Source organism: Vombatus ursinus, unplaced genomic scaffold (genome assembly GCF_900497805.2).
Source record: "Vombatus ursinus unplaced genomic scaffold, bare-nosed wombat genome assembly UNPS02014870.1, whole genome shotgun sequence".
Taxonomy (NCBI): Eukaryota; Metazoa; Chordata; class Mammalia; order Diprotodontia; family Vombatidae; genus Vombatus; species Vombatus ursinus.
Genome location: NW_020954648.1, coordinates 4,072,732 through 4,091,063, shown reverse-complemented (window position 1 = coordinate 4,091,063; position 18,332 = coordinate 4,072,732). Strand labels below are relative to the sequence as shown.

The window sequence follows — 18,332 nt, the reverse complement described above, 5'->3', positions numbered from 1 at the left end:
CATCTCCATCTTTTTCTTACAGGTTCCTCTCATGCACCATCTTCTACTGGAATACTTTCCTTATCATCCTAATTGTTAGTGCTTTCTCTTGTCTTCAGACTATCATGGATAAATGTATCCATTTACATGCTGTATCTCTTAAAAAGAATGCAACCTTCCTGAAGACAAGGGATGTTTTTCATTTCGTCTTTACATCCCCAGAACCTAGCATAGTATCTTGCACATATTAGGAAATTTTAAAATCCACGTTGGATTGGACTGGATGGAATAGTCAAAGATTGAGTCCATAGCTTTTAGTCTTGGTGACTGAGAGAATGGTAGTGCCAGAGAATTTGAAAGTATGGACGGTTTTTGAGGGAAAGATAACTCCAATTTTGGATATGTTGAACTGGAGGTTTAGGAAGCATATTCAGATGATGATGTTTAGCAGGCAGTTAAAATGTGGCATTGGAGCTTTGGGGAGAGAGGTCAATTTGGGAACTACAAATAGAGGAGAAAAAATGAAGCCATGAAAGTAAGTGAGTTCACTAAGGGAGTAAAGAGGTAAGAAGAGAGCCAAGATTAGGGCTTAGAGGGTACCTCCACCCTTAGAGGGCAAGGGGAGGAAGGCAAAACTGAAAAGGAGACCAAGAAATAGCCACAAACAAGTAGATAACCAAAATAAAATGTCAAAAAGGAAAAAAAAGGGGACAAATCCTGGGATTCGTACTTGGCCTTGGACAGTTTAACATTTTTATCAGTGACTCAGATAAAGACCTAAATGGTATACACATCAAATCTACAAATGACACAAAACCAGGAGGGATTGCTAATACTGTGAATAATAGAATACAAAGGATCTTGATAAGATCATTAGGCTTAATATAATAAGATGAAAATCAATGGGAATAAATGTAAATTCTTGCACTTGGGTACAAAAAAAATTAACTTCACAAATATAAAACGGGAGAGACATTGACAGACAATAGTTATTCTGGAGAAAAAAAAAAAGCCAGTGGTTTTAGTGGCCTGTAAGCTTCCTATGGATCAGCAATGCAATGTGGCACACCCCAAAAATGCAATCTTTGGGGCTGCATTAAGAAGGATGTAGCTTCAAGGAATAGGGCAGTGACACTTTCCCTATAACCTGTGCTCATCAGAACTTCCCCAGAGTGTGATGTTTAATTCTGGGTACCACTGTTTAAGAAAGACATTGAAAAGCAGGAACAGTGTCTAGAGAAAGGGAATCATGATGGTGAAGGGCCTAGAGTCCATGATATATGAGGACTATTTGAAGAAACATATTTAGCCCAAAAAAGAAAAGATTCAGAGAGCACATGACAGAGGAGAATGAGGGGGGAAATCAGACTTGCCCCAGAGGGCAGAATCATGAACAATGGGAGGAAGTTGTAAAAGGGCCAATGCAGGTTTGATTTCAGGAAAAATTTCCCAAGAATTAGAGCTGTCTGAAAATGGAACGGACTGCATTGAAAGGCAATGGGTTCTCCCTTCTTGAAGGTCTTCAAGCAGAGGCTGAATGACTACTGGGCATGTTACAGTCAGGATTACTTTCATGCATGCATTGGCATTACATGGCTGCTGAGTTCCCTCCTGAGTCTCACATTCTGTAATTCTGTGAATTATATATCAGACCTTAAGGACAGTACCTTTTCTTCCACTTTAATCTTCTTTCGATCTAATTCTGTTAGTCGAGGCAATGTGTAAAGGACAAAGAGCCGATAGTCGGTTTTCTCCTGTCAAGAAGATGAGGGAGAGTTCTCAGTTACTTTCTTACATAAACAAATCCTAGAATCCTCCCATGACCTTGCTTACCTCTCAACCTTTCTTCCACCCAACCAAAGTTACTCACTTACGTTATCTATCGACTCTTTCCACTATCTTCTAATCACTGAATCAAGTACCTTCTCTTCTCTCTCTTAGCCACACACTACTGATATACACAAGCTTGTGAATGCACACTTATCTCTGCACAAGGAATTATCATGGAAAAAACCCAATTGCTTGGGCAACTGAGTATTTGAATGAGCACGTGAAAATACCAATCTCAGAGTGTTAATGTGTGGGTGTAAACTTAATAAAGAGAAGGTAACTATGTGTATGTGTTTGTGCAAGTGGCTGTCAAAGAATGTGTGTTAAGATTTACAGGAGTGTATATAAGCTCTTAGTGAGACTTAAACCTCAAACTCTGTTACTATCTCTCCTATAGGGAAAGTACAGGAGCTGACGCTATTCTCACATAAGGGTGATTGTGCCGAGGGCAATCATTTGCAGCTGTCTGTTCCCTTTTTAAAAAGATATTTGTAGACAAAACATAGACATTTTATGAAACTGTGAAGAATAAGTGAAACTGTGTGAGTAGGTAGGACAGACACAAGACGGGTGATTAAATAGATTCATAGAAAGGAGAAGCTGAGCAAGTGGGCAAACATTGTAAGTGACTGAGAAAAAGGACGACGGAATAGGGGAAATACATTATTTACTTTGCAGTAATTTCATGGCAAATAAAATGCTCTTTCTCAGAAAATTGGCTCAGAGACCTATTCTGGTAGGTTCTTCTTCCTGTTATTACACAATATTTTCTGTTTAAACCATTGGTGTCTTGGCCAATCCAAAGAAACATTAATCTGCAACATCAACAGCTTCTCTAGTAAATCTTTTAATACCACTCAAGATGAGTGAAAAATGACCCCAAAGCAGTCAAGTTTGATACTCAGTACTGGGCTCCACTTTCAGCGGAAGTTGCATGACCTTAAGCTTGCTAGTCAGCAAAGATTTGGGGGGCCTGAAATTGTCTAGACTAAGAAAAACACAGGGGCAGTGAGGTGGTGCAGTAGAGAGACTACCAGGCCTGGAGTCAGGAAGACTCATCTCCCTGAGTTCAAATCCAGCCTCGGACACATACTAGTTGTGTGACTCTGGGCAAGTCACTTAACACTGCTTGCCTCAATTTCCTCATCTGTAAAATGATCTGGAGGAGGAAATGGCAAACCACTCCAGCATCTTTGCTGAGAAAACTCCAAATGGAGTCACAAAGAATTAGATATGACTGAAAAACAACTGAACTGACAAGAAAAAGATAATCGAGCAAAGAGAATGCTTCTAATTTTAATAACAAGCAGTTTGAGGGTGATTTGTCACTTAATCTTTCTAAATATTCTCAAGATGAGGTAATAAAGATGGACACATTTATGTTTCTCTATATTCTTTACCAAAAGTTCTGCTTGGAGATAATTGATTCAATAATGAAAGTCCATTTCATTTCTTTCCAGTATCTGCTGCATCTTACCTGAAGAGGGTTTTTTAAAAGATTGAGCACCCGAAGAAGTGGCAGGTTTTCAATGTGTTTTAATTCACTCAACTCTGCAATCTGTTTAATCACAGAAACACAATATTAGCACAAAACTAAATAACAAAAACAAAAAAATTGAAGGAGTCATTGGGGTCTTTCCAATTCAGCATGCTACAAAGATTATTCTGTTGTTTATTCGTGCCCTACAGGACTGGAAAAGATGCATTAACCTCTACAGAATGGGAACTCTCACCCAGAAGTACATTTGTTAAATTTTTACTCCTTTGGGCAATGAACAGCCAATTATGGTTCTGATATTCTACATCTTCTTCATATTTATTTTAAGTCAGAAATCAAATACAGTGAACAGATCAGGAAGTAGTAAAGCAAAAAACACATGGGGTGTGTTGGGCCACTATACTCTATTAGAATTATTTATGTTGGTTGCAATTTACTCACCCACAATGCAGCTTTATCAGATAGATATAGATATGTTTGTGTGTGTATTACCAAGAGAGCATTTTAAAAATCAAAATCAAAGATTACATAATTTTGATAATGTGCAGTCTCCTAGCCAAATTTCTTACATTCTTTTTTAAGCTCTCAGGAGACAACAGAAATGTTATGTTACTGGAAAATGTTTCTCATACAAAAGTTCACGTGCAGTGAAGAAAGGCTGCTTAGCCAACAGGTGTCATCAATTCTCCATCCATATTGTTTCAGCAGCTGGGTATAAAGAGTTTTCTATTTCCATTGCCTGTAAGTAATATTGCTATGATTTTTCTTTTACATATGGTTAGTGAGGCTCCCAAAAGCCCATAACTGCCTTTTCTTTTTTCTTATTTTTCCCACAGGCACTTTTCCAAATGTGACAGGAGTCCTCCAATAGTGCAGTAAAGGAAAATCGCATCATGATGCTCCTGTGACAAACAAAATCTCTGCTGCCCAGTAGTAAAATAGCCAAAATCCAAAATATTTCTAAACCCTCAAAATGGGGAGGACATTTGCATATACATTATGTTTTGCTATGTATCTCACCAAGGTGGAAGAAAGAAGTATCACTTGGACTTCCATTAGGCCAGTCCATAGAAAAAGGGTTTAACTCTCCTTTTTTCTTCAAGGTAAGAATATAGATAGGACTTATAATGTTCAGGCTTCTTGAGCCTGAACACAGAAAAACAGACTGTTGTCTCCCATTTCTGGACACATTCTACATAAGTCAATTTGAGTAGAGAGTTTTTGATTGTAGTATTAAAAAAAAAAAAAGGATCCATGTACCCTTAGGGGCTTATTAGCGAAGTCTATAGTATCTGGAAATTACTTCTTTATTACTAGGGTATCTAGAATTCTTAATAAAAATTCTAAACAGCTCAGCAGTTTCTGGTCAGCACACAAAGCTAGGAGAAGGGAAATGTCAACTTCTGGGGAAAGCTCTAAGAATTGACTCTTTTTATAAAGATGTAAAGGATGTGTCAACTAATAGGCCAGTCAGTTGGTTAGACTTTCCCCCCATGCTTTCTATCCCTCTCCAGTAACTCTCTAACTCAAAGAAAACCTTTCCTTGTTTCTTTGGGTTCTGCCATATAATTTACATTTCTATACAGTCCATTATTTTCAAGGTCATCTGTATCACAGGTCACAGATTCAGATCTGGAAGGGCTTTTAAACTTCATCTTAGGTTTGTTTTACAGCTCAGGAAACCAAGAACCAAATGCATGGCGATCAGTGGAGTCAAAAGCCAAATTTTGCTTTTCTGACTCCAAATATGGCCTCTCACAGGCCTGACCCTCCTCATCCTACTCTGTGTGAGAAGGAAACATCTGGATTCTGGTCCAGCTTTTGCCACTAGTTACCTATTTGATCTCAGGCAAATGATTTCACTTTTAGCCTTGGTTTCTTCATCTATAAAGAAAGGTCATTTAGATGAACACTAAGATCAATTATTACTCTAAAATTCTATGATGTTAGGATTCCATTTACTGGGCTTTAGAATCTTGCTGTAAAATATGATTACTGTGAATAAATCACTCTACATGACTTTATGAATCTTGTTCTGCCTTGTTTAAAAACACTGTGATCCATGGAAAGGGTCGTGGTTCTTTTTAATAGAGACAGTTTGGGTCAAAAGTCAAGCTGTAAAGATTGGTGGTGATTTACCAAGAAGCTGGGGATATTTTTCAAATAGAAAAAAGAAAATAGGTTAATATTTAGAAGCTTGCTTGGCAAGGAAACTATCACTTGGGGGAAAAAGAATCCATATTCTTTTTTCCATTGCATAGGCTGTTAGGATTGGGTGACAATGGCCTGCCAAACACAGAGATGCAGAGGGAATGAGATCTTAAGTCTCAATCCGTCCAAGGCATTGAGAGGTCTTCAAAGGACAACCTGGTGAAGAAAGATAATAAGTAAATAAGAAGTATATGCTGATTTTTCTGAGAAAGCCTGTTTATAGCAACTTAATCTCAAGGTCTATGTGGATAGGTAGGGTTCACTGATTCATTGGAAACACCATTTTTGTAAGAGTTGGATCCAGTAGGAGGCAGTGGGTCTTACTAAACATTAGTTGGGGCAAAAGGAGCAAAATGGAGAGAGTGACTATGCTGGTGCAATAATGGGGGAAGGACCTTTTAAAACCTCACACAAGGAAAGATTTCCATGCCTATTAGGGGGCTTATAAGCTAATGGTTAATTATACATATACAAAAGGAAAAAGGTCATATGCCAATTGGGGGCCAGATCACTGATGTAGAATGGGCCAAGGCAACGAGGGCAGGTCCCTACAGGAATTTGTGGAAAGGGCCTAGGTCCACAAGGGTGGGGGACCTGCGGCCTAGAGGCCACATATGGCCTCCTAGGTCCTCAAGTAGCTTCAAGGCCATAAGTTTCCCACCCCTGGTCTCAGAGTATATGGCATTTCCCTCAAGTACCCATAATCTGAGTTCTTCCAGGAGAATAGAGATAATGAAGAGAAAGAAGGGAGAGAGCTAACAATTTTGGAAAAGCAAATAAGACCATTCCTTCTCCTTACAAGACAACTCAACTGACTGGTTATGACAGAAAATCAAATGCTAAAAGAAAGTTGCCAATAAGTCCATCAACAAGCATTTAGAAAGTGCCATGTATACGCTATTAAAGACATTTGATACTCCTCTGATGCCCCCAAAGCTCTCCCCAAACTACTTGTGCACAAGGAAGATGCTGACAATAAAATAAAAATATCAAGGCTAAGGGAGGGAAAGGATTAGGGGAAAAAATGAGGACTAAAATGGTCAAAATTAGTGACATGCCTGAGTATGAAGTGTGATGGGTCAGGGTTAGCCAGGAAAGACAAGGACCGGGAACAGACCTCCATAAAAACATGTGTCCAGCAGATACCACAGGCAAGCCAGGGGTCAAATCTAAAGAAATCAGCTATATTACAGGGAAGCAGGATAACATGGCATGGTGCAGAACTCAAGAGGTCAGAGTTAGGGAGTTGCATTTTATCCTCAACCAAGAACAGAGGCCATTTGCTTTCTGCCTTGTTTTATGTTCTGTGCTGGTTGTAGTCAGGCCTATACTTACAACTGCTGATTGTATCCATTAGGATGTCAGAAATCTGGCAGTACAAGGGGGAATACCTTGTCTAGGCCCCAGTTAGGGGCCTAGACAGAAATTTGAGTCTAACTCATAATATCATCTCTCCTGGTTGGGTGTTCTCACCTTTTATTGAGGCCCTGATGTTTCAAGAGAGCTGACTTGTGGACTTTTGTAGAAGAATAAAACTTTTCCATAGAATCCCTGCATCATTCTTTCTTTCTTTCTTTTTTTGGGGGGGGGGGGCTAGGCAATGGGGTTTTGGGTTTTTGGGCAAAGTGACTTGCCCAGGGTCACACAGCTAGTAAGTGTTATGTGTCTGAGGCCAGATTTGAACTCAGGTCCTCCTGAATCTAGGGTCAGGGCTCTATCCACTGCGCCACCTAGCTGCCCCCTGTATCATTCTTTTATAACATACACCACCCATTTTATCAGAAAATAATAAAAATAACAGCTAGCATTTATATAGTGCTTTGAGGTTTGCAAAAAGTGTTACAAATATTTTTATTTGATTCTCATAATACCCCTAGATGGTAGATCCTATTATTATTATTTCCATTTTACAGATGAGGAAACTGAGGAACACAAGGATAAGTGACTTGCCCAAGGTCACACAACTAATAAGAGTCTAAGACAGAATAGGTCTAGAGCTCTATCCACTGCATTACCCAGCAGCCCAGAAAACAAATTTTCCATATGCCACCTTGAAGTTAAGAATTCTTCGTGTCCCTGATGGGTCACTTTAGAAAGAAAAGTGATGATCTGGACAAAAGAGAGGCTATTGAAGAGGGATTTGATGGGGTCAGCACAGAACGCCAGATAAAAATCTTGATAAATCTTGAAATTCCAACTAAAATCTTGATTGGATGTAGGAGTATATGCCTGAAAGCAACAAGGTGGCACAGTGGAAAGAATGCTAGATTTGGAATCAAAGGACCTTGGTTCAAATTCTAGCTCTGCTGCTTATTACTTATAAGATTTTGAACAAATTGCTGATCTTTTCTGTGCTTCAGTTCCCTCATCTTAGAAATCAGAGGGTTAGACCAAATAATCTCTCAGCACTAGGGTCTAATATTTCCTTCCAGTTCAAGATCCTATGACCCTAAGAGTAAATCTGCTGTAGAATGGGGTCATATTTCTGGTCAAAGTTTGCAGTGGGACAATCAGTCTAACGGCCAGATAGTGTGGAAAACGGGAGAGCGGCTCAATAGTGTCAGTTGACTTAACTTCCATAAGGTAGATCTGCTTCCTTGAGCTTCCAGATCAAGGGGTTCCTACTGATCATGTACAGATCATTGTCCCCATTGGTAAAGGTCAGAGTAGGCAAGTATCTTCCTGTGGGACTTTAAGCAAAAGTCTATTGCGTCCAAGTGTGGGAGGTGTTATTATATGTGAAGGAATTGTGATCTAGCAAGAAAACTACCCAGATATTAACCTGGAAGCATGTGAGGCAAGTGGTTCACCAGATCATCCTGGCTATTTTTCTGATGGCGATGGACTATGGATAACTAAAATATAAAATTACATCTTGGGCTAGATTCTCCCTTGCTTTGGGGAAGATGGAATTTGCTACAGAGTTCCTGAAGGAATAACACCTGTGAAGCAGACAATGAATGTAAGAAAAAGGACCACAGAACATTTGGAATTCAGTAACAAATATGTTATCCCAGGCATGATGTCGAGGGTTCATGAGTGCCACTAGGCTGGGCATGGGGGTAAGGGCCCTGAGATACTGGTCATTCTGAATGGACTGCCTCCAGTTGCCCTATCTATCTAAATAAAGTACTCCTGCCAGAGGATATTGACAGTAAAAGAACCTGGTTACAGATCAGAGGGGGTCCTTTAAACCCTCAGATTCAGCTGTTGTCGGAGGGACCCTACTGGCATTGTTATGCTTTGCTTTTTTAAAAAATAAATGTTACTGTTATGTTTTGTTTCTATATCACCTACATTTCCCAATGTACTCCACTTCCTCTCTTTCCCAGAAAACCATCCTTTTTTTAGCAAAGGATAACAGAAGAAAGCTGTCCCACAAAACTAACAAATGTATTGAAAAAGTCTGACACTATATTCAGCATTCCAAAACCACAGTCTTTCACCTCTGCAATAAAGGTGAGGGAGAGGCAAAAGATAGTTTTCAATGGGGTCATGATGACATCTCTGAAAAATCAACAACACCTTTATTTGTTTAACAGTGATTCTTATTCTTTCAATTTCTGAATGGCAAACTTGATTTGCAAATTTTATTCTAATATAAGGGAAAATAAGCTGTGTTCCTATATTTGGGAATACCCCTTTGAGCAGGTGACAAGGACAGCTTTCCCAGAAGCCTCTGAATGCCAAGTAGGGAGTGTAGCTGCCTACAGAACTACAGAGCTTTCAAACTGGACTGTGATTAAGAATTCCTTTATTTTGAAAGCAAATTCAGGTCAATGTGTGAATAAAAAAGATTTGATTATCTGTAGCTTCATCTGAGATGGAAAATGTTCCCTTCCCTCTCCTGGGAACGTTTACTTATTCTAAATCCCTGAATAATGAGGAGTCATTGGTTAGAACTGAGGGGGGTATTAGTATTCCTGAATGAGGAAATGTTTACATAGCACAACATCTGGCTCTACACAGCACTGACACTCTCTACCAAGACCAATCATATCCTTAGTTTATGTGGGAAGAGCCTAGAGCTTCTCTCAAGAATAAACCTTTCCCAAAACATGGCAAAGTCCCCAATGTGAACAGAATTATTTCTTAAGCCATACTACAGGACAAATCAGTCAAGTATACCAACTTAAAACTTTACGCATCAAAATATGTTTTATTAAAAATAAAGTGTGATTAAAAGCAAAAAACAATTTGTGTAATTTGTGAAGTAATGTGAATTAAGTGTGGTGTGGGGATCTGAATAAATGTAATTAGTTATTCATTATGCAGAGTTAAAACGTTGTATTGTATTAAAATTTTAAATTAAAATTTATTCTATTTTCAGGTCTTCATTTTTTTCCTTCCCGCATCCCTCCCCCAACTTCGGAAACAAGAAAAACAAAAATCATTACAAACATGTATAGTCAAGGAAAACAATTTTCACACTGGCCAAGCCCCCCCCAAAAAAAGTCTCAACCTGCACTCTAAGTACATTACCATAATGGAAGTTTTTTTCTTAAGTATCCTTTACGAAAAGCAGTACACCCATTCTACCTTTTCTCAAGAAGAGATTAGGTGAATTACCCTTGCATACCACAAAGATGAGTTTGTGTCTTCTTTGACTCTATCCAGAGGTGGGCGCTATTGTATTTAAAACAAAATAAAAGACTTAACTTTTTCTTCCTTTTAAATACTATTGATGACAGCCTCCTCTCAGGCTATTTGGACACCATTATTTTCCTAGAGCCAACATCCCAGAGCTGCCAAATGCCAGTCATTCATCCTTCCACCCAGAAATGTGGAAGCAGTGGATCTCTGAACAATTGGATCAAAAATTCTGGACACAGTCTTGAGAGAAAAATATGATGTAATTGGCAACCTTTGAGAAACTACTATGAAGAATATTGTGGTAAGTCAGGCAGTCAGTCAGTAAACATTTATTAAGCACCTACTCTGTGCCAGGTGCTGCACTAAGCCCTAGGGATACAAAGAAAGGTAAAAGACAATCCTTGCTCTCAAGGAGCTCATAGTCATCAACGTACTATCTTTAAAAAAGCTGAAAAAAAAACTATTTATATATGATGTTACCTTATTATCTTCTAGGCTGATTATTTCCAGAAGGTCATGATTTTCTATGCCTTGTAAGCTACTGATTTTATTTCCAGATAAATCCAAGTTCTGCAGTGTTTTCAGGTTGTCCAAGCAAGTTATCTCCTCGATCTGGTTATTGCTCTAAAATTGATCAAACATACATTTAATTTTGTTTTAGGTTATTGATGATGAATATTGTTATTGTGCCTAAATGCCTGTTTTTTTCATTTTTAATACTGTTCAAAATCTGGTAAGAAGTAGCAAGTCATTCTCTTTGGCTTCCTCATTCCTTCATATATTGAATGAATGAATGAATGAATGAATGAATGAATGAATGAATGAATGAATATTCAAATACTCAGTACTCAAATGGATCTCATCAATTTGGGAGTTCCTTTCAATGATGTAGATCACAAATATACCATCTGGGGTGATTCTTGCCCATATGAAGCTGGCCATAATGGGTCTATCTACTCAATGTATTGGAAAGAAAGGATGAATGAATCCAATTGGGTTGTAAGTCCCAATATACACTATCTTCATTCCCATTAAGGAAAAATCAATGTTATTCCCTTCTTTAATTGGCAGGAAAAATAAAATTCTGAAAGACTAAATAAATGGCAACATAATTCAAAGCTTATCATTGGAAATAGAAATTTGATGCAATTCTTTAATCAAAAGACCTCTTGAATGTCAACAGCTTTACACAATTACCCTATTCTCAGAAACTTGCTCAAGAATAAACCTTTTCTTTCATTAGAAGGTCTATTACTCATGTATAAGTATCCTTTCAGACGATGAAAATGGAAAAGAAGGCATACAAGGCAAATTTTGCTCTCTTGTCCAATCCTCACCTATCTTTGTTCTCATAGTCATAAATATTAATAGCAATACCTTGAATTTTATAACAGTTTTACAATACTCCCCAGGAAGAGAGGTGGTTGCCCACACAATTATCTCTATTGCTCCTTGAGTTAACTTTGAGTTCTATGACTCACACCAAAAAATTATATTTTCATTTTAAGTTGGTAAACTAAAACTGTCATCTCAGCATCATCACCCATTAATGTCATTTTGGGTATAATTATTTAACATTTTTTCTATCCTTTCAATAAACACTTAAAAACTCAAGAAATGAAAATTATGGTATTGACCTAGCTGAGCATCTCTAACATTTTTCCTGACTTGTAAACTTTTAATTAGGCTATTAATGGCAATATTCACCTACTATTTCTCATAAGGATTTATTTTAATAGAGTACAGTAAAAGAAAAAAAATTCTAAAATTGCTGATCTTTCAAATCCTGAAAACAAAAAAAAAAATGATTCTGTAAGTAGCTCCCAAATGCCACTTTGACAGTTTAAAATTCCTAAGAGTTCTCTTCATCAAGCAGAACTCATTATTTATCTTTAAGTCAAGAAGAGATTTTAAAAATATGTCCTAAATTACTTTTTCCATAGTTTAAACCAAATTTACCACTCATTAGAGCCCAAGGACTTGGACAGGGTAAATGGTATAATAGGAATAGAGATAAAAGGTAAATCCATGGAGGAAAAAAAATTGAACGTATTTAATATACCTATTTACCACCAATATTCATATGAATATAATTCAAATATAGATATCGTTATAGTAAAAAAAAAACACCATGCAATTTATCAATTTTGCAGCTACTTTTTCTCAATGATTTTTTTTGTTTTGTTTTTTGACATGGCAATTGGGGTTAAGTGACTTGCCCAGGGTCACACAGATAGTGTCAAGTGTCTAGTCTGAGAATGGAGTTGAACTCAGCTCCTCCTGACTCCAGGGCTGGTGCTCTATCCATTGTGCCACCTAGCTTCTCCCGCCCAAAGATGTTTAAAATGCTTTAGATACTTTAAATAACTCATAATAATAATTAACCAATGTTCATTTGGCACTTTGACATTTATGAAGTCCTTTATACATGTTATTTCATTTGATCCTTATAACAACCCCTGTGAGATATGTCCTAATGTTATCCCCATTTCACAAATAAGGAAACCAAGGCTGAGAAACATGAGGTAACTTGCCCAGGGTCATACAGCTAGCTAGTAAGTATAAGAGGCAGGATTCAAACTTAAGTTTGATTAACTTAAGACTTATCACTCAGTCCACTATACCCCTTCCAATGAATTCATAACTACAATAGCTCTGTTATGTAGTTTACAGATGGTGAAATTGAGGCTTAGAGAGGTCTGTAGGCATATACTACAAAACATATCCCCAACTAGCATAATTTCATAACAATGTCATTAATGCATCTTTACCAAAACTTGGAATAATGTCACAAAGCTCTGCAAATTAAAGGGTCTGAAGTAATTTTAGCTAACTGCTCTTATTACACCCCTTCACCTAGCACAGAGGAACCAATTAAAAATGTTAGCTGGGCTACGCATATAATTGGACAGCCTAAAGTCACAGAACAAATAAGAAAATGTTCCGTATTTCCTAGTTGGATTCTGCTAGTTATAAGAAGAAATTCTTGTGAAATAATACATGAAGATATAAACTCAAAAGAGATATACCATTTTGTAAAATTAATGAAACCAGAAATATACATAAACTCTACTATCCTGAATAAGAAAACAAGTTTTACTTCCGGGAAACTGAATTTTAAAGTCTGGAATTCATTGTCATTTCTTGAGATGAATTTACATTTCAGTTTACAGTGAAAGCTGGTGCCAGAGAATTAATAATTGCTTTTGATAATGAATGTTTTTCTTTATCCTTCCTACTAATGATAAAAATAAATCCTTTTTAATGGGGTTTAAAATGAAGTAATTGGCTGTGTTTAAATTGGTAAGGAAATTAAGCAAACAAAGCCTAGAATATGTGTGTAATTTCATTGTAGTATGACAATGAAAAAACAGAAAAGAACATTTATTCCCAAAGGATTAAAAGAAAATTGAAAGACACCATACTCCATGTTTTCACAAAGCCATTTTTGTAGCAAGAAAGGGAAATTCCCCTAATCGCTTCTTGAGAAAAGATAGAATGGATGTACTGCTTTTCCTAAAAGATACTTAAGAAAAAAATGTCAGTATGGATTATTTATTGCTCAGAATACACTCTAAATATGACAGTGCCATGAGTATTATCCTTAATAATGGATTTAATTCTTATCCCCTTTAGCACTCCCACATATCATCCTTGAATCATACCACTTGAAGTAAACGGGAGCGCCAAGCATATATGTATGCCCTATAGCAAGGATATGATCCCCCAAGTAATAAAAATCCATTATAAATGCTTCCAATAATACTCCAAATTATTACCTTTCTAGATATATCATTTCTATTTATCACTCGAATTTTCACTTAGCTAGGTGAGTTCATTAACATGGTGGAGCAGGCAAAATATAGGACCTAAAGTCAGGTGAATTGGATCTTGATCCCTTTAATCAACTTATTCTGTAGCCTCAGGCAAATTACTCTCTCTCTCTTACTCTCTCTCTCTCTGCTTCAATTGCACCATCTATAATCTGATTTCAGTATCTTGCACCAGACTTCCTCATCGTATGGTATAATACAGTGAATCTCAAAAATGCACTTTAAACTCTTTGAAAGAAGAATAAAGTCAATATTAAATTTTCTATGTTAAAGAGGGTAAGAACATAAAATTCAACAAAATTAAAAAGATACAACTAATACAAGATTTCATTTAAAAGACCAATTTCAACGAATCATCTTCCTCACCAAAATATTCACTTAAGCTATGACCAGAAAGTAAATTTAGCTAGCTTGAAATTTACTACCATCCTGCCCAATCTGTGGTTGCTGTGGTAAAGAATAGGGAAACAAAGGCAAGCAGCAGGAAGGAGGAGAAATCAGAGACTTGAATAATCCACAAATTAAATCATTATTCCCCAAATAATTGGCAGAAATTATTTCAGAAACTTGTGTATTGAGAAGTAATAATCTTGCAGATTTTTCCCCCATAAAAGAATTTATTTTTATGTTGGTCCAAATCATTTAATCTCTCAGCCTCGGTTTCCTCACCTGTAAAATGAGGAAGGTGGCCTAAATTACTTCTAAGGTCCCTTCCCTCTCTAAATCTATGATAATATGAAATTTCTCACTACATGTCACTTTATTCACCAAAAATAAAATGCTACTGATTAAGTTTAATAATTTCCTCTCATAACTTCTCACTGATTCTATACTGGGAAAATAAAATGTATCATGTGCCTGTTACCTGAAACATAACATATAGAAAGTTATGGGGTTAAAAATCTTAATAGTCTTTTTCATTGCTTCTTCTAAATTCTAATATTTATTTATGCATTATGGGTGGTTATCCATTATTCATTTTTAAAAAAATATTTTGGAATTTATTGTGAATGCCATTTTTCCAATACAGAAATGCCCAACATGTTTTAAAAATTAATTCAAAATATTTGGATATCAAACTAGCTAATCTTTATTTGCCATATAACATATGCAAAAGAGACAACACTTATGCAAAAGGGCATGTTATAAAAAAAAGCAAAAGAAAACATTAATATTTTCCCATTTTGTGAATCAATTAAAATATTAACAAATTTTTAAAATTCTAAGAAATGAACATTCATAGGCTAATTTTTAAAAAATATTTTAATATCTTTAGGAAAAACAAGAATTTTGTTAGACTCACCAGACAGAGTATTTTGATTGGTAAATTGCATAAGCCCTCCATTTTAGTGATTGTGTTGTTGGCCAAGCTAAGATGAGTTAGACTTCTACAATTCTCTAGTCCTTTGATATTTTTTATTTCATTATCTATACACCAAGGGCTGTATTTAAGGAAAATATTGTTTAAAGCCTTATATTTATAAGAAAAGAAAGTCAATGTTAAGTTACCATCATAGGAACCATTTAATATTTTAAAATTTCTAAATAAAGCAAGAGACAATAGAGAATGTACGAATTCTATGCAAAGTATATTTTAAACAGTGAATAAATAGTACTACCATTTAGTAGAATGCAGGTTTTGAATGCTCAGCTATATTTACATTAGAATGTGATTTGTTTAATCAAAAGGGAAAGAAATATCATAATACCACATTGCTGCCTTCCTGGCAATGGATTTTCCCTTGGTTAATTTAATAGTTTATTTGAGCATGTTATGTGCTTTTCCACAGAACCTCTGCGCTCAGGAGAGGTCTCACCCTGCAGCTTGCCCCTAGATTAGCTTAGTTACAACTGGCACAGAAGGTGACTCTTTTCGTCTTGTCTTCAATCTTGAAGGGGAAGCAAGAAATTTTTCCCACTTTTGTATCCTCTGAAGAAGTATGAAAAGATAGATGATCCAAAATGCCAACTTCCTATTAAGGAACAATCCAACTTCCCCTTTGACTGGCACCTTTCTTTGCCTTTACCTTCAAAAGTACTCAGGTCTTTTTTTATTCCAAAAACAAAAACAAAACCTTCATTTGAGCCTGTTGTCCCCAACCCCGATACAATCTTAATTTCTAGCCTCCCTTACTTTCCTATTAAACTTCTCAAAGAAGTGGTCCCTATCCATTGACTCCATTTCCTCATCACTCATCACCTCTCTAACTTCCTGCAATCTATTTATTCCTCCTTTCTATCATTTATTGAAACTGCTCACTAGGAGATCACCTATTCAAGTCCAGTTGCCTTTTCTCTTTGACCTTGATCTCTCTTTAGCACATTTCAGTTTTAACTATCCATGCCTTAAAACTCTCCATCCTCTGTGCCTTGTACTTTCCTCATTAGCCCCTTACCTCTCTGAGAGCTCTTGTGTCTTCTTGGCTGCATCTTCTTTCTCCATCTGCTCTCTAACTGTAAGTGTATCTAAGTCTACCTCCCATTATTTATTGTAAATTCAACATTTTTCGAAGTGAGTTTGTCTTTTCCTCTTCCCCAAACCAGCTATTCCTCCCAAACTTCCTGTTTCTATTTTCTCAGTTACCTAAATTCTAAGCATTACAGTCATCTAAAACACCTAAAACAACACTCAGTTCAAGTTACTCCAAAAGTTCCAATGCCTTTAAGCATTTAAGGTCCCAGCTCCTTAGCCTGGCAAGGAAGGTATTCTACAATCTGCCTCATCCCATTACTCCACAACAGAAATTTTCCATTTCTAAATAGGTACACTAATGCATTGTTGGTGTAGTTGTGAACTGGGCCAACTATTCTGGAAAGCAATTTGGAATTAAGCCCAAAGGCCTATAAAACTGTGTATACCTTTTGACTCAGCAAAACTACTACTAGATCTGTATCCCAAAAAGGTCAAAGAAAGAGGAAAAGGATCTGTATGTACAAAAATATTTGCAGCCACTCTTTTTTTTGTTATGGCAAAGAACTGAGGGCATACCCATCAATTGGGGAATATCTAAACAAGTTGTGGTATATGTGATTGTGATGGCATACCATTGCACTATAAGAAATTATGAGGGGTGGTTTTAGAAAAATCTGGGAAGATTTATATGAACTGATATAAAGGGAAGCAAGCAGAAAAGGAGTTCATTGTACATAATAACATCAATATTGTAATGATGATCAACTGAGAAAGACTAAGATACTCTGATCAATACAATGAGACAGTTCTGAAGGACTCATGATGAAAAATGCTATCCACCTCTAGAGAGAGAACTAATGAACTCTGAATGCAAATTGAAGCATACTTTCTTCACTTTAAAATTTTTTCTTTTTTTTTTTTTGCAACATGGTTAATATGAAAATATTTTTGCATGACTTCGTATATATAATTGATATCATATTGCTTGCCTTCTCAATGGGTAGGGGGAGAACTAGAGGGAGGGAGAGAATTTAGAACTCAAATTTAAAAAAAAAGAATATTAAATATAAATAGATTTTTTAAAAAAAGACATTTTCCATTCTGGCTACGCTGGCCTCAAATTCATTAAACATTTATCAAGTACCTTCTATATGCAGACTAATTTGCTAGGCTATAGAGGATGTATCAGTTTTAGGTAAGACATAGTCCTTGATTTCATAAAAATTATAGCATGTCACAAACATAGGTGACCATAACACACAGTATTGCACAGTAAGTTCATTAGAGAGATACAAAACATAAAGCAGTTCATTTTACTTGGAGTATAGAGTAAAAGAAGGAGAGAGGGCTAATGTGGGATAAGGCTGGAAAAGGTAAGGCACACCAGATTGCAAAGGGTGAGGGAGGCTGAACTTCACATGGGGAGAAATAAGGAGCAACCTGAGAATTTCGAGCAAAGGAGTAACATAAACCAGACCTATGCATATGGAAGACTAACCTGATAGTGATATAAAGGATTAGTTAAAGGGGTGTGAAGCAGGGTTAGAGAATCTATTGCTGAGTCATTTCAATCACGTCTGACTCTTCGTGACGCCATTTGGGGTTTTCTTGGCAAAGATACTGGACTGGTTTGCCATTTCCTTATTCAATTCATTTTACAGATGAGGAAACGGAGGTAAACAGGGTTAAGTGACTTGCCCAGGGTCACACAGCTACTAAGTGTCTAAGGCTAGATTTGAACTCACAAAGATGAATCTTCCTGACTCCAGGCCCAGCATTCTATCTACTGCACCACAGTTAGAAGGATTTCACATTATTAGTTCAGGTAGGTAGTGACTAGAGACTATACAAGTTTGATGATAAAAGGCACTGCAGCAATAGAATTGTTTGAATCCATATTTTCACATATAAGATTAACTTAAAATTTGCACATATGTAAGTGAATTTGTACTCTAGAAACCAAGAAATCACAGTT

General features: G+C 36.6%; 1 protein-coding gene across 1 annotated transcript in view; it reads right to left on the bottom strand.

Moving 5' to 3' along the window:
- LRGUK (leucine rich repeats and guanylate kinase domain containing) overlaps nucleotides 1–18,332 on the bottom strand; it is a 131,155-nt gene that overhangs the window by 96,648 nt on the left and 16,175 nt on the right. Inside the window, exons 6-9 of the mRNA XM_027842357.1 lie at nucleotides 15,248–15,372; nucleotides 10,592–10,735; nucleotides 3,287–3,367; nucleotides 1,647–1,733 (exon numbers count right to left, since the gene is read on the bottom strand). Coding sequence (XP_027698158.1) covers nucleotides 1,647–1,733; nucleotides 3,287–3,367; nucleotides 10,592–10,735; nucleotides 15,248–15,372 — 437 coding nt within the window. The remainder of the gene's footprint in view (nucleotides 1–1,646; nucleotides 1,734–3,286; nucleotides 3,368–10,591; nucleotides 10,736–15,247; nucleotides 15,373–18,332) is intronic.